Source organism: Petaurus breviceps, unplaced genomic scaffold (assembly GCF_028583685.1).
Source record: "Petaurus breviceps papuanus isolate PSGF00001 unplaced genomic scaffold, PetGlider_PUasm1.0 90750, whole genome shotgun sequence".
NCBI classification, from domain to species: domain Eukaryota; kingdom Metazoa; phylum Chordata; class Mammalia; order Diprotodontia; family Petauridae; genus Petaurus; species Petaurus breviceps.
Genome location: NW_027187335.1, coordinates 2332564 through 2356303, shown reverse-complemented (window position 1 = coordinate 2356303; position 23740 = coordinate 2332564). Strand labels below are relative to the sequence as shown.

Sequence of the window (23740 nt, the reverse complement as noted above, 5' to 3'; positions counted from 1 at the left end):
TTTCACTATTCTTTCAAGACTAAGGACCGTTTCACATTTCTCTTTGTTTCATGGGTATCCTGAGGCAAAGAATTCATCACCTAGTGACCAACCTCTTAATGATAAAGTATTCTACATTAAGCTAAGCTAGTTTAGGCATAGTTTGTTGGCAGCACCATGCTCAGAAGCTTACCCAGATTGGTAGAATCTGCCAGGGTTTATGATACACTGGCATAACTGTTGTAAACCAATTACCTCCAAACCATAACACTTTTAGAAAGGAGTGTGTGTGTGTGTGTGTGTGTGTGTGCGCGCATGCACACACGTGAGTGTGCATGTATTTAAATAAAAAGGACCTAGCAGAAATGCTTGCAGGAAGCCTGTGAGTAGAGCAATCTTTGACAGGGGCCTGTCAGGGCCATACCAAAGAATGGAGTTAATTCTCAGTTGACATTGTGCAAGGAGAAGGAAATAGAAAAGGGGCAAAGCTAAAATCCAAATTGGGCCACTAGGAGATGGATCCAGAAGCCAGAGTTTCTAGCAAAGGGTGAGGTCTAACCCTAGCCACCTGATCCAGAACTGCAATAATTCCATTTCTGGGACTTGGAGCCTTCCAAGAAACTGGAAGCTAACATACCAGCAGCCTGTCCCAGACCAATAGCAGGGAACAGCATTCAAACTACAAATGGGATAGGACCAAGCAGGGTCTGTCCATTCACGTTTACAAGAAAGAGTAGAATCTGGTCCTATCACAATGCCCCAATGCAGAAACCAATATGAATAAATAGAAGAGAATGCCAAATACAATTAAAAGATATTATGAATTAAGAGAAGCTCAAGTAGTAAATGCAGAAGAAAGTAACCCTGCATTAAAATCAAGCAAAGCCTCAGAGGATTAAAAAAAAAATTCTTCACAACTCTTCACGACTCAAGAATTGCCAGAAGAAATGAAGCAAAAAGATTTTTTTTAACGAAACTAGAACTCTTGAGGGAAAAATTGGAAGCTGAATTTAATAGTCTTGAATAGAAGATGGAAAAGTAGTAGACTCCCTGAAAAATCAAACGAAGCCAACAAAATTTAATGTCACCATAAGATAATGAATTTAAAAGACTGAAGGGAAAAAATAGAAGAAAACAAGGTATTTTATTATCAAAAACAACTAATCTGGAAAAAAAGCCAAGAAGAGATCATTTAAAACTCTATGGGCTTCCTGAAAAGTACAATCAAACAATAAACATGGGTCCCATATTTCTTTTCTTTTTTCTTTTTCTTTTTTTTAACCCTATCTTGCCCATTCTGGATGTTCAGTGGCCACTCATTGACTTGGCCCACTACCAATCATGGTAAATTTAACCTAATCCATTTTTCCAACCTGGTCCATTTTGCCCCTTTTTAGGCAGCCTGGTGGCCCTCCACTCCCAGAAGTTCACTATATTGGTGCCAGATCTCTGTGGCTCTATATTTACAATGAATCATTCCACCTACCCCTAGTCCTGATGTTAAATATTTACCAGCACCACCCCAGTACTGCTCTCTAAACACTACTGGAGCTCAGCAGGAGTCCAGTAGAAGAGATTGGAATTACCACCAGATTGAAGGCTTGGTGAATGGAGGCTAATTAATAATAATAACTGGCATTTATATATCAATTTAACATATGCAAAGGACTTTACATCCATTATCTCATTTGAGCCCCAAAATACCCCTTGTCTACTACCCTCCATCTCCCACACCCTCCCAAAGGTGTCTATACCCCACTCAGTCTCAATCTTATTACAACAGATAAGGCCTAGAACCTCATTAAAAACGGAAGTAGGGAAAGTATGTTAAATGTTCAGATCCCACCTCCTACACTTAACAGCTACATGACCCTAGCCAAGAGAAACTTAAATGACTTGCCAAGGTTCTTAGCTAATAAATGTTGAAGAATGGATTTGAACCCAGGTCTCCCTAATACCAAGTCCAACACTCCAGTTAAAGGACTTTTAAAGGACACCAGGAAATATACAGCTAGTAAGAACATATAAGAGGAAAGATCTGAACCAGGTGGGCCCTCTCTGCTGCTAGGCAATATTACTACAACTCCTTTATCACCCTCCACAGTAGCTCTTTCAAAATTTACATCATTCCTCAAGCCCCCCATGGCTTCACCTACCCCCACTCTCTCAGTTGAGAACCCTGTCTCATATTTTACAGAAAAAAACTGAGGCCCTTAGCCATGAGTTTCTTCTCCTTCCTCATCTCCTATCATTCAGGTGCTTTCTGTCTCTATTTCCTCCTTCACTCCTGTCTCACATAATGAAGTGGCCTTACTCTTTAGCATAGTTAATTCCTCTTTCATTCTATCCTATCTCCTCCAATAGATTGTCCCCTTCTGCCATTCCCAATCTTTCAATTATTTTCAATCTTTCCCTCTCTTCTGGCTCATTTCTTTTCTCCTTTCTCTCTCTTTCTTTTTTTTTTGGAGGCAGAGATAAGTGACTTGCCCACAGTCACACAGTTAGTAAGTGTCTGAGACCTGATTTGAACTCAGATCTTCCTTACTCCAGGGCTATATCCACAGTGCCACCTAACTGTCCCCCAGCTCATTTCTTACTACTTGCAAACATGCCCATTTCTCCTCTATCCTGAAAAAAACCTTTATTTAATCCTGCCATCCTCATTATTATCCTCTACCTCTTCTGCCCTTTGTAGCTGAACTCCTCTAAAAGGCTTCTACAATAGGTGCCTCCACTTTCTGTCCTCTCACTCTCTTCTTAACCATTTACAATCTGGCTTCCAACTTTATCATCCCAATGAAATTGCTCTCTCCAAAGTAATGCACTCTCAGTTGCTAAATCCAAGGGCCTTTTCTCAATTCTCATTCTCTTTGACCCCTCTGCAGCCTTTGACACTGTTAATCACTCTCTCCTCCTTGATACTCTCTTCTCTCTAGATTTTTGGGACACTCTCTTTCCTGATTTTCCTTCTACCTATCTTACCAATCCTTCTCTTGTCTCCTGCCACCACCTTGGTTAAGGCCCTCATCACCTCACACCTGGATGATTGCAATAGACTGCTGATGAGTCTGCCTGCCTCAAGTCTCTTCCCACCACAATCCATTCTCTATTCAGCCACTAAAATGATTTTCCTAAAATATAGGTCAGGTCATATCAACCCACTCTACTCAATAAACTCCAGCAGCTTCCTTTTGCCTCCAGGAGCAAAAAAGAAACAAAAATTCTGAGTTTGGCATTCAAAGCCCTTCATAACCTAGACCCTCCTGACTTTCCAGTCTCCTTACACTATATTCCCCAACACATACTCTTTGATCCCATGACACTGGCTTTCTGGCTGTTCCCTGAACATATCTCAGCTCCAGGGATTTTCTCTGGCAATTCCCCCATGCCTGGAACTTCTTCCTTATCTCTTGACTACTGACCTCCCTGGTTTCCTAAAAGCCCATCTTCTACACTACAGGAAGCCTTCCCCAAACCCTCTTAATTTCACTGCCTTCCTTCTGTTGTTTCCTACTTATCCTCTATATAACTTGCTTTGTATATACGTTTGCATGTTGACTCTCCCATTAGATTGAAAGTTTCCTGAGGGCACGGACTGTCTTTTGCCTTTTTTTGTATCTCCAGCACTTAGCACAGTGCCTGTCACACAGTAAGCAATTGGTAAATATTTATCGATTGACGGAAGCCAGGTCTTCCCAACTCCAATTCCAGCCCTCTAAATAAGGGATTGTCTCTCCTTTGTATCCCAAGTGTTCAGTTCCATACCTAACACACAGTAGGCACTTAATAAATGCCTGCTGATTGAATAACTGATCTAACACTCTAGTAAAGTGACTCTTAATAATAGCTAATAATAACTAGTATTTATAGGATACTTACTATGTGCTAGGCACTGTGCTAAGCACTTCACATATTACCTCAGTTGATCCTCACAACAACCCTGTGAGGTGGGTGCTATTACTAGCCCTATTTTACCGACAAGGAAATTAAGGCAGAGGTTAAAAAGAGATTTGCATAGGCTCACACAACTAACGTGTCTGAGAGCAAATTTGAACTCAGGTCTTCTGGGAGTCCCAGCTAAAAATCTCTCTTTCTTCAGGGCTATCTCCAGTCTCCCTCATGAATATTTGGCCACTGGACCCAGATGGCTCTAGAGGAGAAAGTGAGGCTGGGGACTTTGCACCATTAAATCCAATAAACCTGCAAGTCATGGAATCATCTTCTTCATGTCATGGTCCTCTTCCCGAAGGAAGGACAAACAACAAAAATCTCTCCTTCTACAAGAAGTCTTTCCTTATCCAATTTAATGCTAGTGTCTTCTCGGTGAATTACCTCCGGTCTAGCTAGTTTATTGTCTCCCCTAGTGCTTATCACAGTGCCTGATACATACCGAATGCTAAATAAATGACTTGTTGACTTGACATGATATGTAGCCAGTAAGCGGCCGAGAAGGGATTTGAACTCACTTTGTAACTTCAGGTCCAGCATTCTAGTTAAGTGACTTGCCCAGGGTCACACAGCTAGTAAGTGTCAGAGAAGGCATTCGAATCTGCGTAACTCCAAGCCCAGGAGCCAGGCTACTTTGCCACCCTGCCTTTCTTCCTGGCGGACCCTGCAGATACAAAAAAGAAAATAACCACAAAAAAACAACTGGGGGCCCCAGCCCAAAAAAAGTTTCCGCTCGATTACAGACGATGAGGTCACCTCCTTAGCCCCACCCCGAACTCCTGCCCTTCTAAGTTCCCGCCTCTCCTCTGCCTTCCCCCTTCCTTCAGGTCTCCCTAGATTCCGCCCTCACCCCTCGGGTTTCCACCTCCCTCCACTCAGGTCCCACCCTTTTCCCCGCCCCTGGGACGAGCCCCGGACTGTTCGGCCAATGATCAATTCACTCTCCACAATCACCCTGCCTTCGTGATCTCACTTCCGCTCCTGCGCTCTGACGCCCGCCCTGGCCCCGCCCTCGCCTCCGGGCTCCGGCTCCTCTTGTCGAGCCCCTCGGGCCCCGCCGGGGCCGAGAGGGAGCTAGTGAGCCGGGTCGGAAGCCAGGGCGGGAGCGGCCGAGCCTCCGGGCCCAACAGGTATGAGGACGGGAGTTGGTCACCCTCATGATTTAGAATCGGGCAGGTGTAGCCCAATCCCTGCCTGGCTCCCCTGGGGAAACTGAGGCCCGTCCCCGCCCTCCCTTAGGGAGCCGCGGCTATTTCCTTTTTGTCCCGGGATCTCCAGAGCCCGGCGGAGAGCCGGTACTTCCATTGTTGATTTGAATGGGAGGCAGCAGGGTTTGGAAGCCCTGGGACGTGGGTTCAGATTCCGGCATTGCCGACTTCTGTGGGACCTTAGGCAATTTCCTGCTCTTCGGGCCTCAGTTTCTTCATCTGCAAAAAGAGAGGGCTTGGGGATAGACTAGATCAGGAGTTTCCAACCTGGGAAACACCGGAGAGAAAGCACGTCAAGGGGATGTGGGGAATATTTTAGCAATTAACTGTATTATTCTATCGCATTTAATCTATTTTATTTCGCATGTGTATATGCATGGCAAATCCTAGTCTGTTTCCTTTTGTAAGGAATTAGTGGACTTGGGAAGCTTTTACATAGGCTGGTAAACCCCAGGATGCCCTCGGCTCGTAGATCTACAGCTGGAAGGCTTAGAAGCCCTCAAATCTAACCCTCTCTCATTTTAGAGATGTAGAAACCGAGACCGGTTATTAAATTAGTGGGGTTTGGGAACGTCTTTTTAGGTGCAAATGCATGGTACAGCCTTGAATTCCTGAGCATCTTAGATTGAGGGCTAGAAGGGACCTCCAACCCTCCTCCTCCCCATTTTACAGGTTTAGAAACTGGGACTGATTATGGAATTGGAGATATGGGAACTTTTTTTTTCTTATATGCATGGTAAACTCTAGCATTTCATAGGATCCTGGATTTAGAGCCAGAAGTTCAAACTCCTCACTTTAGAAATGAGGGAGCAGACCGAACATTGAATTAGGGGGCATGGAAAAGTCTTTTTTACTGTAAATATGCTTTGTAAACTCTTGAATTTATTTCCTTTCATATTGAATAGAAAGTATAGGAAGGTTTACTGAGGGTCAAGGGATATAGGGATTAAAAAAAGTTGGGAGCCCCCAGGCTAGATGACTTCTGATGTCTCTTCCTGCTCTAGTGAGGGGGAGGGAGAAGGAGCAGAGGCTGGCATGGGCATCCTGTTCCTCTTCTGTGGTCTGTTCTTGTCTCTTGGGCGGCTAGTGGCAGTGAATAAAGCGCCGGCCCCGAGTCAGGAGGACCCGAGTTCGGTGCTGGCGTCAGACACTTAATACACCCAAAAAAAAACTAGCCGTGTAACCTTGGGCAAGTTACTTAACCCCAATTGCCCTCCAAAAGGCAAAAAAAAAAAATTATCTCTTGTCTCTGAGCAGAGAAATAATATGATTGGGCTGGGCTAGTTGATAATCAAAACCTTCCATTTCTAAATCCTTTGACACCATGAGAAAGATTTGCCAAGATAATAGACAAGAGGTACAGAGATGAGAAGAGACTGCTTTTCATGCAGTTCTTTTGGGGCATAGGAGGAGCAGAATTTTTTGTTTGTTTGTTTGTTTTGAAGGGGGGAAGGCAGGGCAATTGGGGTTAAATGACTTGCCCAAGGTCACATGGCTAGCAAGTGTCTGAGGCTGGATTTGAACTCAGGTCCTCCTAACTCCAGGACCTGAGTTCTATTTATTGCGCCAACCAGCTGCCCCATGGAGGAGCAGAATTGAGGGAAGAGATGCTGAATTAGATGCAGCAGTTTGGGAAGGAGCTGTTTTGCAGTAACTTCCTTGACAGGGTATCCTGGCTGTGGCAGTAAGACATAGCTCAGAAAAGTTAAAGAGGAAGATTATAGATTCTGTGGTTCATATTCCCCAAAGTATAGCATGTAGGATGAAAGGGGAGAGAAAAAAAAAACTGACATTAATCTTTCTTTCTTTTTCTTGTTAAATAAGCATAAACCGAAAACATGGAAGGCAATAAGCAACCAATTCTCACTCCTACTACTATGTTTGCTGATAAGAGTTTGATCCTGTGGACTCTTTGCTCAGTGTTAGTGCCTGTGTTGATCACCTTGTGGTGTAGCTTCCAGAGATCCCGGAGACAGCTTTACCAAAAGGACATCTTCCGCAAAAGCAAACACACCTGGCAGGACACAGACCTTTTCAGCCAACCGACCTACTGCTGTGTGTGCTCCCAGCACATCCTCCAGGGTGCCTTTTGTAACTGTTGTGGGCTATGCACTGGTGAAGATTGCCTCAAGAAAGCAGATCGATTTTTTGATTGCAAAGAGATCATGCTGAGAAGTGATGAGATTGACCAGAATGGCATGCGTCACCATTGGATCCGGGGCAATGTACCTCTCTGCAGTTACTGTCTTGTTTGCAAGCAGCAATGTGGTAACCAGCCCAAGCTCTGCGATCACAGGTATTGCAGTTAGAAGGCACAAGGTTAGGACGATTGCATGTCTATGTAGAGGCCTGCTTTGATCTCTGCTAATGTTCCCGGGTTGGGTGCTGTCATGAAGCAGGCTAATTAGCATCACTGGTATGACTCATCTCACCAGCACTGACGATGGACTGCAGTGACAAATAAGGGATCCATTCAGTGAATATACAGTATGTGTTATGCTTCCAATCCAGTTTAGCCCTAGAGCAAGAATAGAGGATGGGGTTAGAAAAATATTAAATACCTTCTCAGGATTGTAAAACTAGTTTATTCTTAATTCAAAAGTCTCCTAGTTAGCACATAGAGCAGAAAAAATATTTGTATTCTAGGTGACATTCTTAGCACTTCAAAGTTCTTGAGAATCCCCATATAGATGTCATTGACAACCTTATTGGCTTAAGGAGGCCATAGAAAAATTGTTCTTTTGACAAATGATCTTTAAGTCTGCTTAACAGGTATCACTGTATTAATAATTAGTGACATTGACTAAGCAAAAAACTTTATAATGAATTTTATGCATTAGTACTAGTTAACCACATTCTTATTCTTCATTGATCCTTTGTGCTGGGGTTTAATTTTATGAATACAGTCTGAAAGGAAAAGTGAAGGTAATTTACCATTACTGTCTAAAAGTAAAATTGCGATTAGTTCCTCCTCTTATGTGTTTTACCAGAAGCAGCAAGGTTGTTAATACTTTTGTGGTGGTAAAGAGTGCTGGACTAAAGTTAGGAGAGATCTGGGTTCAAATCATGTCTGATACTTGTGTGACCATGGGCAAGGCCCTTGATTCCTTTGAGCCTGAGTTTCCTCTATTAAAAAAAAATGGCTGTATAAATCATTTTACCAGATGTTATTAAACAACTACTCTGAGCTAGGCCTGTAATAGTTGAGGATCTTTCCTCCTATAGCATCTCTCACTCTTGCCTTCTCTACAACCAAGGCATACTAAGTATGGTTAGAAAAATAAGAGAAACTTGGTAGGAAAAAAAGAAGAGAAAGAGGGGCGGCCAGGTAGCACAGCGAGTAAGAGCACTGGCTCCAGTGTCGGGATGACCTGGGGATCAAATCTGGGCTCAGATACTCAGCACCACACCCAGAAATAACTGGCCGTGTAACCTTGAACAAGTTACTTAACCCCAATTGCTTTAAAAAAAAAAAAAGAGAAAGAATGAACAAGCATCCTTCTCCTGAATGTGTGGTTTCTTACTTTCTCAGATCATTCGGTGCTTTGCAAACCTTAAACACTTTACATATCAACTTTTATTATTAGAATGGGTAGAATAAAGAGATAAATTGAGGCTTATGATAAAGAATAATTTCCTAATGATTAGAGGTATCCAAAAGTGGAAGTAGTCAGTTCCCCCTCATTGGAGGGATGACTGACCATTTGTCTAATATGTTTAGGGATATTTTTATTCAGATATAGTTTGGACTAAATGGTCTCTGAAGGCCCTCCCTGCTATGAGATTTTTGTGAAAGCAGGGACACTGTGTTAAATTCCTAATGCTCTTTTGGTTTTATAATTTTCTATAAGGAGAACAGTTTATGTATGTTACTAGTAAAGGTGACATTTCTGTAGTGTCAGACTCTGTTTTTTGTTTTTATTTTTAAAACCTCTCATGTCCTAGGAGATTTTGCAGACTTGTGTGCTAGCTTTCAAAGAGGTAGGTCTAGACAGTTGTACACTTTCTGTCTTTTCGGATTTGGTATTCTATTTATACTTTATCCTTTTATTCTCATTGAGAGCTAGATTAGCAGTGACTTGAAATAGTTTTCGTAGCTGCTTGTAGGCAGGCTTTGATTGCAGAGGGTTGGGATTAGGTTATAAAGAAGGTAGGCACAAATACAGTGTTGTGATATTTCCCAGTCTTTGGCACTGAGCAGAATTAGATAAAAGAGGTTTTCTTGAACAGCTGACAAGCAGCTGATTAGGTTAGCATAAAATAATTCATTTGGGATTCTGCATAACAGTTGAACCTGAGAATAAGTTTTGTCCCTAGTAAATTTAGGATTCATCCTGAAATCATTGCCATCTTTTCCCCTTTTCTAAAGAACTTGATTCTTCAACAGTAACTTCAAGGACATTTTTCATCCAATAAAATTAACAAAAACAAATTTCTTTATGCAATTTGGTTGTCTGTATTTAATAATCAGTGGTAAATGGTGGTTCCTTTTTTCTAGAATTTATTCTTAAAAGTTGTTGTGATCAGCCTGGTTTTGATTTACTTTCTTCCTTTAGGTGTTTATAATTCCCTGAGGGAAAGGCTACATTGCTTGGAAGGGCAGCACATTTTGTAGTGTTTAGGCAGATTTATTTCAGTCAAGAATTTTATGCAGCATTGTAGTCTGCTTGGACTATCTATGAGTGAGGTGGGTCAGAACAAGAAATAAAGGGAATAGATACTTGAACCTCTGAAACAGTCCAAATTGGTTCTCAGCTTGATTATATCCAACTCTTAAGGCAACATTTTCTAATTGTAGCAAGTTCCCCAAAATTTTAGGTTAAAAAATAAGTCTAGTAATGTAAACAGGGTTTAACCAAGTGATTCATTGTTGCCCATTTACATGTAACTGTGAAGTCAGATGTCTAAGTAATTAAGGAAGTTTACCTTTTGCTAACCCTAAATCTCAAGACCTATTTGCTTAATCAATCAGTAAGCTTTTATTAAGTAGATACCATACCAGGCAGCTAGGTTGCCAATGTATCCTCTAGGATACTTGGATACAGTGCTGGGATTGGAGTCAGGGAGGCTCATCTTCTTGAGTTCAAATTTGACTTAATAGTTCTGTAACTCTAGGCAAGTCACTTAACCCTGTTTGCCTCAGTTTCCTCATCTGTAAAATGCTGGAGAAGAAAATGGCAAACCACTCCAGTATCCCTGCCAAGAAAACCCCAAATGGGGTCAAGAAGAGTCAGAAACAACTCTAAAAAGAAAATGACTGGACAACATCAACATGTGCCAGGCCCTGTGCTAGGCACAGGGGACACAGATACAAAGATGATGAAACTGAGGCCTACAGAGGCAAAGACAATCAATCAGCCGGCATTAGAGCCAGGCACTGGGGACACAGAGAAAAGGATGAAGGTCACCATTTTTAAGGAGTTTATATTCTCCTAGAGGAGATAGCATGTACCTGTATGGCTGTATACAGACTAAATACCAAGTGGTTTAGGGAAGGAGTCACTAGGAGCTATTAGGAGAGGCTTCATGTAAAAAGGTGATTCTTGAGCTGAGTCTTAAAGGAAGTAGGAATTTTGCAATGCCAAGGTGAAGAAGGAGAGTCTTCTGGGTATGAGGGAAAATCTGTGTAAAGAATTAAAGACTGAAGATGGAGTGATGTGGAAAAGGAACAGAAACAAACTCAACGGAGTGTGGGAAGGGTGTGATATATAATGAAGTGGACAGCAGAGATTGATTGGGAACTGGCTGGAAAGACCAACTGGGAAACTTACTCCTAGAGTAAGCTTCTAGAGGCAATGAGAGCCACTGAAGTTTGAATAGGGAAGTGACATGATCAGACTTAAATCTAACAAAAATCATTTTGACAGCTTGGTGGATTTGAGTAGGAAGAAACTTGACCCCAGAAAAACCAATTAGGCCATTATGGGATCAAGGCTAGAGGTTATATAAAGAGTTTCAGGTGAGGAGGTGATGTGGCAGGGGAATTCAAAAATTGATTGACAGCTGATTAGATAGGTAGAATGAGTAAGGGTGGGGAGTTGAGTACCAACCAAGGTTTTGAATGTGTAACCTGGACAGAACAAGGGAACTAAAGAAGAGGAATGTGTTTGAGGGAACAGAGCTCATGAGTGACGGTTCGACATGTCTGTGGGACATACTATTTGAAGTGTCCAAAAGGCATTTTGGTGATACGTGACTAGAGCTAAAGAGAGTAGGGATAGAGATAGAGATGGTAATTTTTTTTATTTTTTGGTCAACAGTTACAAAGCTTTCATCATGATATTAATAGTTGCATTTAAAGTGCTTAACAAACTTATTTCATTTTATCTTCACAACAACCCTGGGAGGTAGGTTCTATTTTTAACCTCATTTTATAGTAGAGGAAACTGAGGCATGCAGAAGTTAAGTGACTTGCCCATGGGTCAGTCACCCAGCTAGCAAGTATCTAAGGTCAAATTTGAACTCAGGCCTAGAAATGATCATTAAACACAGGAGAATATTACTAATAAAATCATCCAGTTAAAGAGTATGAAAAAGCACAAGACTGGGAGTCAGAAAACCTCAGTTCTAGTCCTCGTTGTAATGTGATTAGTTGTATGGCTTTGGCCAAGTCAGGTCTCTTCTCTGGGTCTCAGTTTCCTTATCTATAAAAAAGGAGGTTGGAAGTTCTGCATTCTAACCATCTGTGGGCATCTTCTATATTCTTTATCTTAAAAGCTGGTGAATTGAACTTTTAAGCGGAGCAAACACTTATTAAGTGCTTCCCATATTCCAGATACTGAGCTCAATGTTTGGGGCACAGAAAACCAGAGTACCTGCCCTCAAGAAGCCTCCATTCTATAAAGAGATAGAACACATACACATACATATAAGTGTAATGGGAAAATTGAGAAAGAGATTGAGGAATGGGAAGGAATAATCAGGGAAGGGTTCAGATAGGGTGGCAGTTGAGCTGACCATTGAAGAAAAATAATAATTCTAAAAGATGGCATTGAGAAGAGAGTACATTTCAGCCATCATATAGTAAGGACACATGGAGGTAACAGGATATGGAATGTCAAATTTGGGACTCAGCTAGCAGTCCTATTTTGCTGAAGCAGCAAATGAACCAAAGAGTGTGATATGAAATAAGACTAGAAAGGTAGGAGTCAGGCTATGTATAGAGAGGGGACCTTAAATGCCAGGCCAAGAAGAACACAGCTTTCCTCTAAGCAGTGGGGAGTCCTTAAAGAGTTTCAGGAAGAGTATTTTGGCCACAGTGTGGAGTATGGAATTGGAGAGGCAAAAGATTTGAAGTAGGGAATCCCATTACAATAGTCCCATAGAAACCATGAGAGTTTGAACTAGGGTGATATCTGTGTGAGTGGATAAATTAGAATCAACACAACTTGGCAACTGACTTGGATTGGGGGAGAGGACAGAGTCAAAGGCTGAAAACCTGGGAAGATCGTGCCCTCAGGTTTGGTGGTAGATAAGATTTAAGGGCTGGGTAATCAGTTTTGTTCTGGATACACTGAATTGCCTACAGACATCTAGGAGGAAATGTTTCTGCAGGCACAGATAATTGGCAAGGTTCTCTGTTGTGTTTTTTTTACTAATATATTGGCTTTTACATCACCTGAATTTCCTTTTGTATGCCTCCTTATTCCCCCTTCCAGAGAATCATCTCATGAAACAAAGAATATTTTTTTTAAAAGCAAAAAGGAAGAAGAGGGGGCAGCTAAGTGACACAGTGAATAGAGCACCGGCCTTGGAGTCAGGAGGACCTGGGTTCAAATTTGACCTCAGATACTTAACACATACTAGCTGTGTGACCATGGGCAAGTCACTTAACCCTAATTGCCCTGCCTTCTCCCCCCTCCAGAAAGACAAAAAAGGAAGAAGAGAAAAACTAATCACCAAGTTTGGTTCTGGCCTCAAACACTTAACACCCACACCCAAAAAAAAAAAAAAAACTAGCGTGTAACCTTGGGCAAGTTTGTTTTCTCCTTGGTTCTGTTTACTTACACACTGCTCAGCATCAGTTGATATAAATCTTTACATGTTTTGCTAAATTCATTATATCCTTCTTTTAAGTGAAACCTTTGGATTATATGCCTCATGGTGAAATCATGGACATTTTAACCATTTTATCTGTATAATTCCAAATTATGGCAGTACTGCTAAGGAAAAATATTAAATTGCCTTTGACTTTCAGATTGTTTTTTCTTCCTTTAAATTCATAGAAAAGATTACCTTTCACAGTCCTAAAAAAGTGTTTTTAATTGGTTTGTTTGGTTTGGTCTTAGATTTTGTATTTGTTTACAATTAGAAAGTTTTTGACATTTTCTTTAATAGCACTAATTTCTGAAGCAAGAAAAAAGTACCAAATTCTCGTCCAGTGTTTTTCAGGAAGAGCAGTTTGATGTAAATTGGTAGTTATTTTTAGACAAAAGAACAAACAACATTGCCAAGAGTTCCTTTTCCTTGTGTTAATGTACTTGTGGAAATTAGTGACAGTCATAAGCAATTTCCACCTGACATCATGCTGAGATTCAACAGCTAAAAATCAACATGGGCATTATATTCAGTTGTATCTTTGTGTCTTTTTAGTTCTTTTTAATCTTTGCCTGGTATGTGCCTGTGATGAGTTAAGAGAGAGCTAGTTTTAAGCTTGAATCCAGTTGTAACTATCTTACAGTTTTTTGTACTACTAATTTAACGTTATATAGAAGATATAATTTCCTTGGTATTGGTATTGGCACTATACTTTTTTTTAAATCTTGAACTGATCTAGGGGTTTGATTTAGTCATGGGATCATAGATTTTGAGCTAAAAGAGACAGTAGAAGTCACAGAGTCCAAATCTCGACATTTGATAGATGAGGAATCAGAGGCCCCCAGAAGTTCAGTAACTTTCCCAGAGTCCCACAGCTACTAAGTGTCTGGGGCAGGATTTGAACCTAGGCCTTCTTGACTCCAAATCTAGCACCATCCACTACACCAGGCTGCTCCTTTATTATTGAAAATAGAACTAACATATTATTTAATTATAACAGCTAGCATTTTTGTGTAGCACCTACTATGTGCTAGGCACTGTGCTAAGCCTTTTACAACTATTGTCCCATTTAATCCTCACAACAACCCTGTGAGGTAGGTGCTGTTATTATCCCCATGTAATGGATGAGGAAGCTGAGGCAAACAGGAGCTAAGGGACTTGCCCAAGATCATACAGCCAGTAGGTGTCTGAGGCCACATTTGCACTCAAGTCTTCCTCCATCCATATGAACCCTTTAAGCTGCAAGAATAATTTTCCTAAAGTACAAGCCTGACCTATATAGCACTCTCCTGTCCAAGAACCTTCTTTGGCTCCCTCTTACTTGTAAGTACTTCACAGCCTGGATTTTAAAGGCCATCACACTTTTGTTCCAGATTGATTACTTATTACTTTACAGCCTGCTTTGCTTTTCCCCAGATTTGGCCATTGAGCTATCTCCCACCTTTGGGCCTCTCCCCAGGCTATCTCCTACTTCTGGAATTAGCCTTGTCCTCACCTGCCCCTCAGAATCTCTTACCTTCAAGGCACAATTATGTGTAGCCTCCTATGGGAAGCCATTTCTAATCCCCTAATTATCCTGTTTATACTTGCCAGTTGACACATTACCTTAGTAATTTCTCAGCCACTTAGAGTTGACATTTTATGTACATTCATAAAGCTGAAAACTTCTACTATCATTTTATTAATTAGCAGTGACAAAAATAGAGGCTCGATTATATTATACTTCCAATTTACAAGAAAAAGCTTAAATCTTTTCCAACAGTTACCCAAACCTCGATTTTACTCAGATCAAATACAGAGCTGCTGTAGAATTACTCCCAAGTTTCTTCTCTTTTCAGGTCATAGAAAATGCTAATTCCCTTCTGTGAGCAATAAAGATGGCTTCTTGGTCCCACTGTTCCTGACCTGATATTTCTGGAATTCTGACAGAAAAAAAAAACATGAGTTATGTTCAGAGTGAAGCTAAATTCATTTTCTTCCTTTTATCACCAGTGATTCTTATTCCTCTCTTTGTAGAGTTCAGTCTACTTTGGGATAGTTTTTGGTGAAGGAAAACCTGGGACTTTACTTCTATTGGCTCAGCATTATAGGTGGGAGAAACCTAGGGCAGAATCTGTTTATAAACTTCTGTTTCATTTTACCTTGCAATGTATTGATGGTGTCCTGTCGTCAGTTTTTCACCTTGTCTCATCTCTTCCTCATCATTACATAGCCGAAAGTTAACTGTATTTTATTACTCTCCCTAGATTGATCTGTTTTTCAGTACTGCAAAGACTGAAATTTGTATTCCACTATTTTCAAAGTATTTATAGGTGTTTAGAAGCTGTTATTACAAAATTCTTATGATAATTTATACTGATTTGGTGATAGATTCACTTGTTCAGAAAAAGACACACAGTTGATAAGGAGTCCCAAAATAATTGTCTTTTAAATTGAATGAGAGCATTTGAACTTTTTACAGTCTCTATAAAAATTTAATTTCTCCTACATATTCTCTTCTACAGGTGCATTTGGTGTCAGCGCACAGTACATGATGAGTGTTTGGAAAGCCTAAAGGATGAAAAGTGTGATTTTGGAGAATTCAGAAGCCTCATCATTCCTCCAGGTTATTTGAATGACATCAGTCAGATGGGTACAGACATAATAACTGATTATGGAAAGGTACTTAGAGTTCCTGTTGAAACAGCTCTCTAAAATATCCTGCTATGACCTCAGTGTTAGGGCAAAGCTTCAGCATCAGGCTTTTCACCATAAGTGCCTACGCAGTCTTCAGTCTGAGCCTGAGGACCAAAATGCCCACATTCTTTTCTGTGTTTAAGATTTACTACATCCATTTGGAAAGGTACAATCACAAAACAATTTAGAGTCTTAGAGTTACCTAGGGTACTCAGAGGTAAAGTGACAGCAAGGATCCTACAACCAGTGAGGATCAGAGACAGAACTTGAACCCATATTATCCCATTTCCAAGGGTAGCCCTCTTAGCAACTGTAAATACAACCAAACATGTGTATGTTTATTACAAATATATGTATTTTGCAACACTCCTTGATTAGAAATTCCTTGGGGTGTCATCAACTCAAAGGTAAGAATTACTGAGCAAAGCTGTGACCTAGAGTCATAGTGGATACATCTCTGAAGAAGAAAAAGTGGTTAAATAGCAGGAAATAAAAGTATCCTTCTACTTTATTTGCATCAGGGATTCTTAACCTATAGTCCATGCACGTTCTCCCACACACATTTTGGCAATTTTCAGTATAATTAGTTTCGTAGATAATTTCCATGCTTTGTTTTTGTTTTATTTGAGGAGGAGAGGGTTGCATTTAAAAAACAGTATTCTGAGAAGGGATTTGTGCACTTCACCTAAAAACTGCCAAAACTGTTTTTTTGGCCCAACAGTCAGGACACATAAAAGGTTAAGAACTTCTGTTCTATGTAGCAGAAACCACATCATGAGGAACAGTTGAACTGGGATGTCTGCACTGGAATGTGAGAATGCTAAGGGAAGAAATAATGAGGCTAATGAGGAGAAGAATAATATAGCATTCGTTCCTATTTGAGGCACAGTTATATGAAAAAGGAACTATATTCCCTGAAGTCCCTAAGAACAGAGCTAGGACAGTGGCTAAAAGTTAGAAGGAGGTAGCTTTGGGTTCACAATACAGAAGAATTTAAAAATTCAAGTTGTCCAGCATTGAAATAGACCACCTCATTAGCACAGTGCCATGCTAATAAATAAATCCTTTTTTGCTGCATGTCCTCAGAATAGTCCTAAGATTCTAGAAACTATTTATCAGAGCTAATGTAGACTTAATTTCTTCATTGTCTAAGAGGTTGGACTATATCACTTCAGGCCTTTTTTCCTTCTAACATCTATGCTGGTATGCCGTGGTATTGGTACTGAGAATTCTACATTTGTCTCTCACTCAGCACACTATAGCAATGATCACTTTAAAAAGACAGATTTTGTGATAAAAGGGAACAGAAAATTCACTTCTTATGACCTCTTATCTTTTGCACCTATTTCTTTGTGCGTTTTCCTTTCTGTAGCTAGCCTTACCCTTTGGAACTCAGTGGACCCCAATAATCATCCTAGCCAATACTCGCAGTGGAAATAACATGGGAGAAGGCCTACTGGGAGAATTTAAGATGTTGCTAAACCCAGTCCAGGTAACTGTTGGAAAAGTCTTAATTGTTAAATTCTTGTTCTCACACACACTATTAGCCATTTCATTGTAGAGATGAGCAATGAGTACAGAGGAACTGTGTGATTAATTTTAGAGTACTGAGTCTACTTGTATTTATGTGCTGCCATCTTTAGTTGTGAAAAACCACAGTACATCATTCAGAAACAGGGTTTTTTGAGTAAAGGTACTGAAAAGGCAAAGTTGCAAAGATGGACTGAACTTACCTTATTTTAATGGATCTATGCTCTCATTGGTGAGGAAGCTCTTTCCAATAGAACAAATAACAGCCTATCCTCACCTCATTCTGTGTAGACCCCTAAAGGACTTGGCGCTTTCCTCTCCATCTCTGGACATTGGGTGGCTGCCAGTGGAGTTCCCAAGCTGACTGCCCCTGCTTATCCCTTGTTCATATTCTGTGGCCACCCCACCTCCTTTTCAGAGCATACATCTTTCTAATGAAAACCTTTGTACCACTTTTTCTGTGCAGTGATTGGTAATTTCTTTCAGTGTACTGATTCCCACCATGCATCTCTCCATTGCCCTTTGGAGGCCCCAAAGCTTTCATTCTTCCCAGACTGTAGCATTTTATGACTCATAGCTGCATGATACCACTGGAAGAATGTTGAGATTAAAAAAGTGAGCCTTTTTTTCATGGAGAAGTTTTCAGTCTTTAAAATCCCTGTTCAGGTTCCTAAAGGCAAACCAATATGCTTCCTTTCTTTTCAGTTCAGGGCCCAGTTCATTATCCATTTGTGGTGTCTGGCCAAACTATATATATATGGTAGTCTAAATATTCCCTGCCCATGAATTATAAGCCATACCTCTAAAATGAAATATTTTAGGAAGGAGAAAAATACATGGGTATAGAACAGTTTTATGAGCAAGATTTGGGCAGCAGGGGTGAGGGAGCAGATCATATTTCACATCAATAGCTGCAATTACAAACAATAGAAAACCCTTTATATTTCTTATAGCAAAGACCTCCCTTTTTTTTTTTCTTTTTAGAGGGCAATTGGGGTTAAGTGACTTGCCCAAAGTCACACAGCTAATAAGTGTGTCAAGTGTCTGAGGCCGGATTTGAGCTCAAGTCCTCCTGACTCCAGGGCTAGTGCTCTATTCACTGTGCCATCTAGCCGCCCCCAAAGACCTTTTTATCTACACCTGGACGTATGAACATAAATCACTATCAGTGAGTCATCCTCAGATCTGAAAGATTCATACAGTCATCTTTTTGGTATTTCTTTCTCTCAAGGTTTTTGATCTGACTGAAATTCCCCCCTTCAAGGCCCTGCAGCTTTGCATTCTTCTTCCTCATAATTCTGCTCGTGTTCTTGTGTGTGGTGGGGATGGCACTGTAGGCTGGGTCCTGGATGCAATTGATGAAATGAAGATCAAGGTATTTAAATTTTTTTTTTAAGGTACTGAGACTACTTGACATCATATGCTACTAATGGAACTTCCCCTGCAAGAGGCAGCTTTAGTGTCATAGATGTAGAAGCTGGTTTCCTGTGAGACTATGACCATCCTATATTAATAAAATTAATTTAAAAAGGAGGGAACTTACAGTTCTGGTGATGTAGAATAGAAGAGTATTTGGTTGTAAAGGACATGGGTGAATTTCTGAAATCATTGTCAACAAGGAAGAATTAAAATGAATGTTTTAAGTCTGTTTTTTCTCCTTAGTATATGCTTTAGCATAGTAATCTAGCCTATGTCATTAACCTTACCATTTTGGACTTTGAATTCCCTCAAAACATGGTGACCTAGAAATAATCTAATAAGAAAACCTAAAATCTGTCCATTCCAAATTCTAGGGACAAGAACAGTACATTCCACAAGTTGCAGTCTTGCCTCTTGGAACAGGCAATGATCTGGCCAATACATTGGGCTGGGGAGCAGGATATGCTGGTGAAATCCCGGTGGCACAGATCTTAAGAAATGTAATGGAAGCAGATGGAATTGAACTAGATCGGTAAGGAATAAAGGAAAAGTAAAATTCCTGAGCTTTAGGAGTATTGTTGACATTGGAATCTGAAGAACTGCAGCCATAATAATAAGCAAACCACAATTTCAGTGTTGAGCATCAGTATACCAGGTACCCTGACCTCTTGAGATTTAAGTGTGTTTAAAAGTAACACCAGAGAGATGAGTGAATCATTAAGACTCTTGAAAACAAGAACAGAAATGCTGCCAACTTTATACCACAGAATTGTTTTACATTAGGACATAATAATGAGAATATTAAGACATTTATTGAAAACCTGTACTAAGGGGCGGCCAGGTGGCTCAGCGAGTAAGAGCACCGGCTCCAGTGTTGGGACGACCTGGAGATCAAATCCTGGGCTCAGACACTCGGCACCACACCCAGAAATGACTGGCCGTGTAACCTTGAGCAAGTTGCTTAACCCCGATTGCTTAAAAAAAAAAAACCCTGTACTAGTTTCTTAAGAGATGGAAAATGTAGATAAGACATGGCTTACCTTCATGGAGGTTACAGTTTAGTAGGGGAGAAAAGGCAGAAGCATTGATAAGTATAATTATCATAGACATTACATTCTAAGAGCATTAGAGACTTTCCAAATTCTATACTGTGTGAAGTCCATGGGAGAGAGTTGTTAATGGCTTAGGGTTCAGAGAAGATACCCCTTGAATTTGGCTTTTAAAAGGTTAGTAGGACTTTGATAAGCAAAGAGGGGATAGAATATATTCTGAGCATAGGACTGGAGCCCACTCTAGAAAGAATATTTGAAGGTGCTAAAGGAGAGGAGCATAGGAGGGGAATGTGATGGTTCAAGTAACCAAAGAGTTGTCATGGAAAAGGGGGATTAGATTTGTTCTGCTTGGCTTCAGAGAGAACCAAGAACAATGAATCACATAGTAATTTAGGCTTATCATCTTAAATTCAGGCCATTCAAAAGTGAAATGAACTGTCTTGGATTTAGTTGATTCCCCATCTTTGGAGTTCTTCTTGCAGAGACTGGTTAACCACTTATCAATAATGTTGAAGAAATTCTCAGCCTGGTATCAATTGGACAGGGTAACCTTGGAGGTCCCATTGGATCTGAAGACCATACACAAAGCCACAGAGGTAGAAGAGCATGTGGGACATCAAGAGAAAAGACCGAGGTTACTGGAACTTAGAGTTTAGGAAGGGTAGGAATGTAAGCTAAGCCTGGAAATAGAGTAGGGCAAGATTGCTTTGAAAATCATGCAAAGGACCATGTTTACCCAAAAGAGACAGAAAGCAGTGGGACTGAGGGAGTACCTTTAGTGATGACTAGTTGGGGAACCTGTTCTTGGGAACAGCAGGAAGAAGGGAAGAGCAGGTGTTGATCCTGAGCTTTGAGAAATGGAAGAGAGAGAAGGGGAACAGCCAATATCATCGTGGTGGAAGGTCTTACTCTTTTGAAGAGGAGACAGAACCATGTGGGGAAAGTATAAAGATGTGTGAGAACATGAGGTGTAGAATAAGGACTTTAATCAGACAGTTTAGAGTAAAGGGGTTGTCAGATAGCAGTGATGGCCAGCCAATGTTATGCAGTGTCATTTGTACATCTCCATGTCTAAGAAATGGATTTTTGGCTCTCCCCCATGCAGAGGGAGATGGTGTGAGTGTTGGGGGTGGGGGTGGAGGGCAGTGTTTAGAGTTTGTGGTTTCATCTTTATTCCAATGAGCATGCATAACCTTCATGCCTTTTCTCAGACACTCTCTTAGGTAATAGAGGAGGAGCCTTTACTCCCTAGTCTTCTAGATAGCTATGGGTGAAAAGCACCATTTGCCATCTCTTTCTGTTGTTCTTAGGTGGAAGGTCCAGATAACGAAGAAAGGATATTACAATTTAAGGAAGCCAAAGGTATGATTTGTGTTTTGCAAAGATGTATATTAGGTAACCATCAGTTTTTGAACTGCCACTTGGATATCTCTGTTTAGTGTCTTTGTGGTCTGGACAAGTCACTTTTCCTCTCTGGTCCTTAGGTTCCTGCTCTGTAAAGCGGGGGAATAGACTAGATAATCCCAAAGGTTCCCCCCAGCTTTAAAATTCTTATTTGGTGTACATAAGTCTTACGTGAAAAACAAATATTGCAAGTATTACTATTTTCAATAGTCATGAAGAATAAAACCTCATGTACTTCAGTATGTGACAAAATCTTGGGCTGAAGAACAGTATGTTACTATTCCTGATTTTTTTTTTGGCAGGTGTTCACAATGAACAACTATTTTTCTGTTGGACCTGATGCTCTCATGGCTCTAAATTTTCATGCTCACCGTGAGAAGACGCCATCCCTGTTTTCCAGCAGAATTATTAATAAGGTGTGTTGGATAAAATAACATTTCCTGCTTATTGCTTAAGGTACAGTAAAAATAAACAGTTCTATTCTTATTTGGCATCCTTTGAAGTACTGAATTAATTTATAAAAATATTTGTACAGGGGCGGCCAGGTAGCACAGCGAGTAAGAGCACCAGCTCCAGTGTCAGGACGACCTGGAGAAAGAATCCCAGGCTCAGACACTTAGCACCCACCCAGAAACACCTTGCCATGTAACCTTGAGCAAGTTACTTAACCCCGATTGCTTTAAATATACATATATATATATATATATTTGTACACACTGCAATGTGTGTGATTAAGATTGTCAAATTGAGTGTTTAAATAAAGGGAAAATTTTCCATCAATTCCAGTGTAATTTATAACAACCATGCAATCATTTAAAATGAAAAGTTAGCATATTTTGTTCATAACTTGTTCTGACTAGATGCCAACCAAAATCAAGAATAAATTTTAACCAAAAGAAGTTTTTGGTGAAGTAACATTTACTATACTGATAAAAAACAAAAGCATTTTGGCGGAAGTAACAGAAATTTCACAGCAAAAATAGAGATGGCTTGTTTGCAGTGACCGTTAGCCAGATTTATTCCTTAATTTCCTCATGGAATCAATTTCCTTTGAAAGTTTTTAATACGATTTTCAAAGCCTGAGTAATAGAACGTACAAAATAAATGTACAAAATCATTTTGTTTTGTCTTGTTACGCATTTCTAAAACCTTCTCTTTTAAAAGAAAAAAATGTATTAATATTTTAATTTTTTACCTGTCCTTTGTTTCCCAATATATCCTACCCTCCTCTCCCACTCAGAGCCATCCATATAACAAAGGAGAGAAAAACAGCAGTCAAGTAAAACCAACCCACACATCAGTCCAGCTGACAGCATGCGCCATATCCCACCTCTGTCAAAAAGGGAAGGGAAGTGCTTGCTCACAGCCCTTCCTCGGGGCCAAGTTTGGCCATTATAATTTCAGAGCATTCTGTTTTAATGGTTTTGTTGTAGCTCCTATTTTCTTTTTTTTTTAATCAAATGCTTTATTAACTTCTAGTTTACATCATTCATTTCTACACGATTTTGACTTACAAATTTTCTCCTCGTTTTTCCCCTATATAACACCCCAAAATATCCCTTCCTTCAATCTGCTCTCTCCCATATCTTCTCCCATACCCCCTCCAACTTTCCAGTAGGGCACGGGGGATCTCTATGCCCCAGTGCCTATGTCTTATTTCCCAGTTACATGTAAAATAATATTAATAATAGTGTGTATATATGTATGTATGTGTGTATGTATGTATATATATTTTAAACATTTGATTTTAAAACTTTGAATTTCAGATTCATTCCCTTCCTCCCTTGTCACCCACCCTTACTGGGAAGATAAGCAATTCAGTATAGGTTGTACATGTGTAGCTATGCAAAATATTTCCATAATGGATATATTACAAAAGACTAGTTATATTTCCCTCCCTCCTATCCTACCTCCCACTTGTTCTATTCTCTACTTTGATCCTGTCCCTTTTCAAAAGTGAGTGCTTCCAACTTCCCTTCCCCACAGCCTGCCCTCCCTTCCATCATCCCCCCTCTCATCCCCTTCCCCGCAACTCTCCTGTAGGATGAGATACCCTATTTAGTGTGTATTTCATTCCCTCCCAATTCAATGAAAATAAGGTTGACCCATTCCCTTTTGCCTTCCTATTCTTCACCTCCATTGTAACCATTTTCCCTTGCCTCTTCTATATGAGATAGTTTACCCCATTCTGTCTGTCCCCATCTCCAATTATTATATTCCTCTCTCGCCTCTTTTTTTTTTCTTTTTGGAGGGCAATTGGGTTTTAAGTAACTTACCCAAGGTCACACAGCTAGGTTTTTTGTTTGTGTGTGTTAAGTGTCTGAGGCCGGATCCAAACTCAGGTCCTCCTGACTCCAGGGCCAGCACTCTATCCACCGTGCCACCTAGCCGCCCCCCTCTCTCACCTCTTAATATCAACCTTTTAAGTATCATCCCTTATACCCGCATACACACACACACACACACACACACACACACACACACACA

The 23740-nt window shown here is 40.4% G+C and overlaps 3 protein-coding genes across 5 annotated transcripts in view; 2 read left to right on the top strand and 1 right to left on the bottom strand.

Annotated features, from left to right (window-relative positions):
* The window catches only part of CUNH17orf67 (chromosome unknown C17orf67 homolog), a 46349-nt gene extending 41534 nt beyond the window's left edge, over positions 1-4815 (bottom strand). The window contains exons 1-2 of one of the 2 annotated variants that reach the window (XM_069067456.1): positions 4778-4815; positions 4446-4591 (exon numbers count right to left, since the gene is read on the bottom strand). Coding sequence is in view for 1 of the 2 variants with exons in the window: in XM_069067457.1 (XP_068923558.1) it covers positions 4446-4467 (22 nt within the window). In the remaining variant the exon portion in view is untranslated. Of the gene's footprint in view, positions 1-4445; positions 4743-4777 lie in introns of those variants that run through there. The other variant, XM_069067457.1, reaches the window with a different exon arrangement.
* SCPEP1 (serine carboxypeptidase 1) overlaps positions 1-23740 on the top strand; it is a 358800-nt gene that overhangs the window by 128720 nt on the left and 206340 nt on the right. The window lies entirely within an intron of this gene.
* DGKE (diacylglycerol kinase epsilon) overlaps positions 4911-23740 on the top strand; it is a 34784-nt gene continuing 15954 nt past the window's right edge. The window contains exons 1-8 of one of the 2 annotated variants that reach the window (XM_069067455.1): positions 4911-5057; positions 6960-7431; positions 15677-15833; positions 17221-17340; positions 18610-18753; positions 19172-19329; positions 21160-21211; positions 21556-21669. In XM_069067455.1, the coding sequence (XP_068923556.1) occupies positions 6974-7431; positions 15677-15833; positions 17221-17340; positions 18610-18753; positions 19172-19329; positions 21160-21211; positions 21556-21669 (1203 nt within the window). In that variant the 5' untranslated portion in view covers positions 4911-5057; positions 6960-6973. The remainder of the gene's footprint in view (positions 5058-6959; positions 7432-15676; positions 15834-17220; positions 17341-18609; positions 18754-19171; positions 19330-21159; positions 21212-21555; positions 21670-23740) is intronic. The other variant, XM_069067454.1, reaches the window with a different exon arrangement.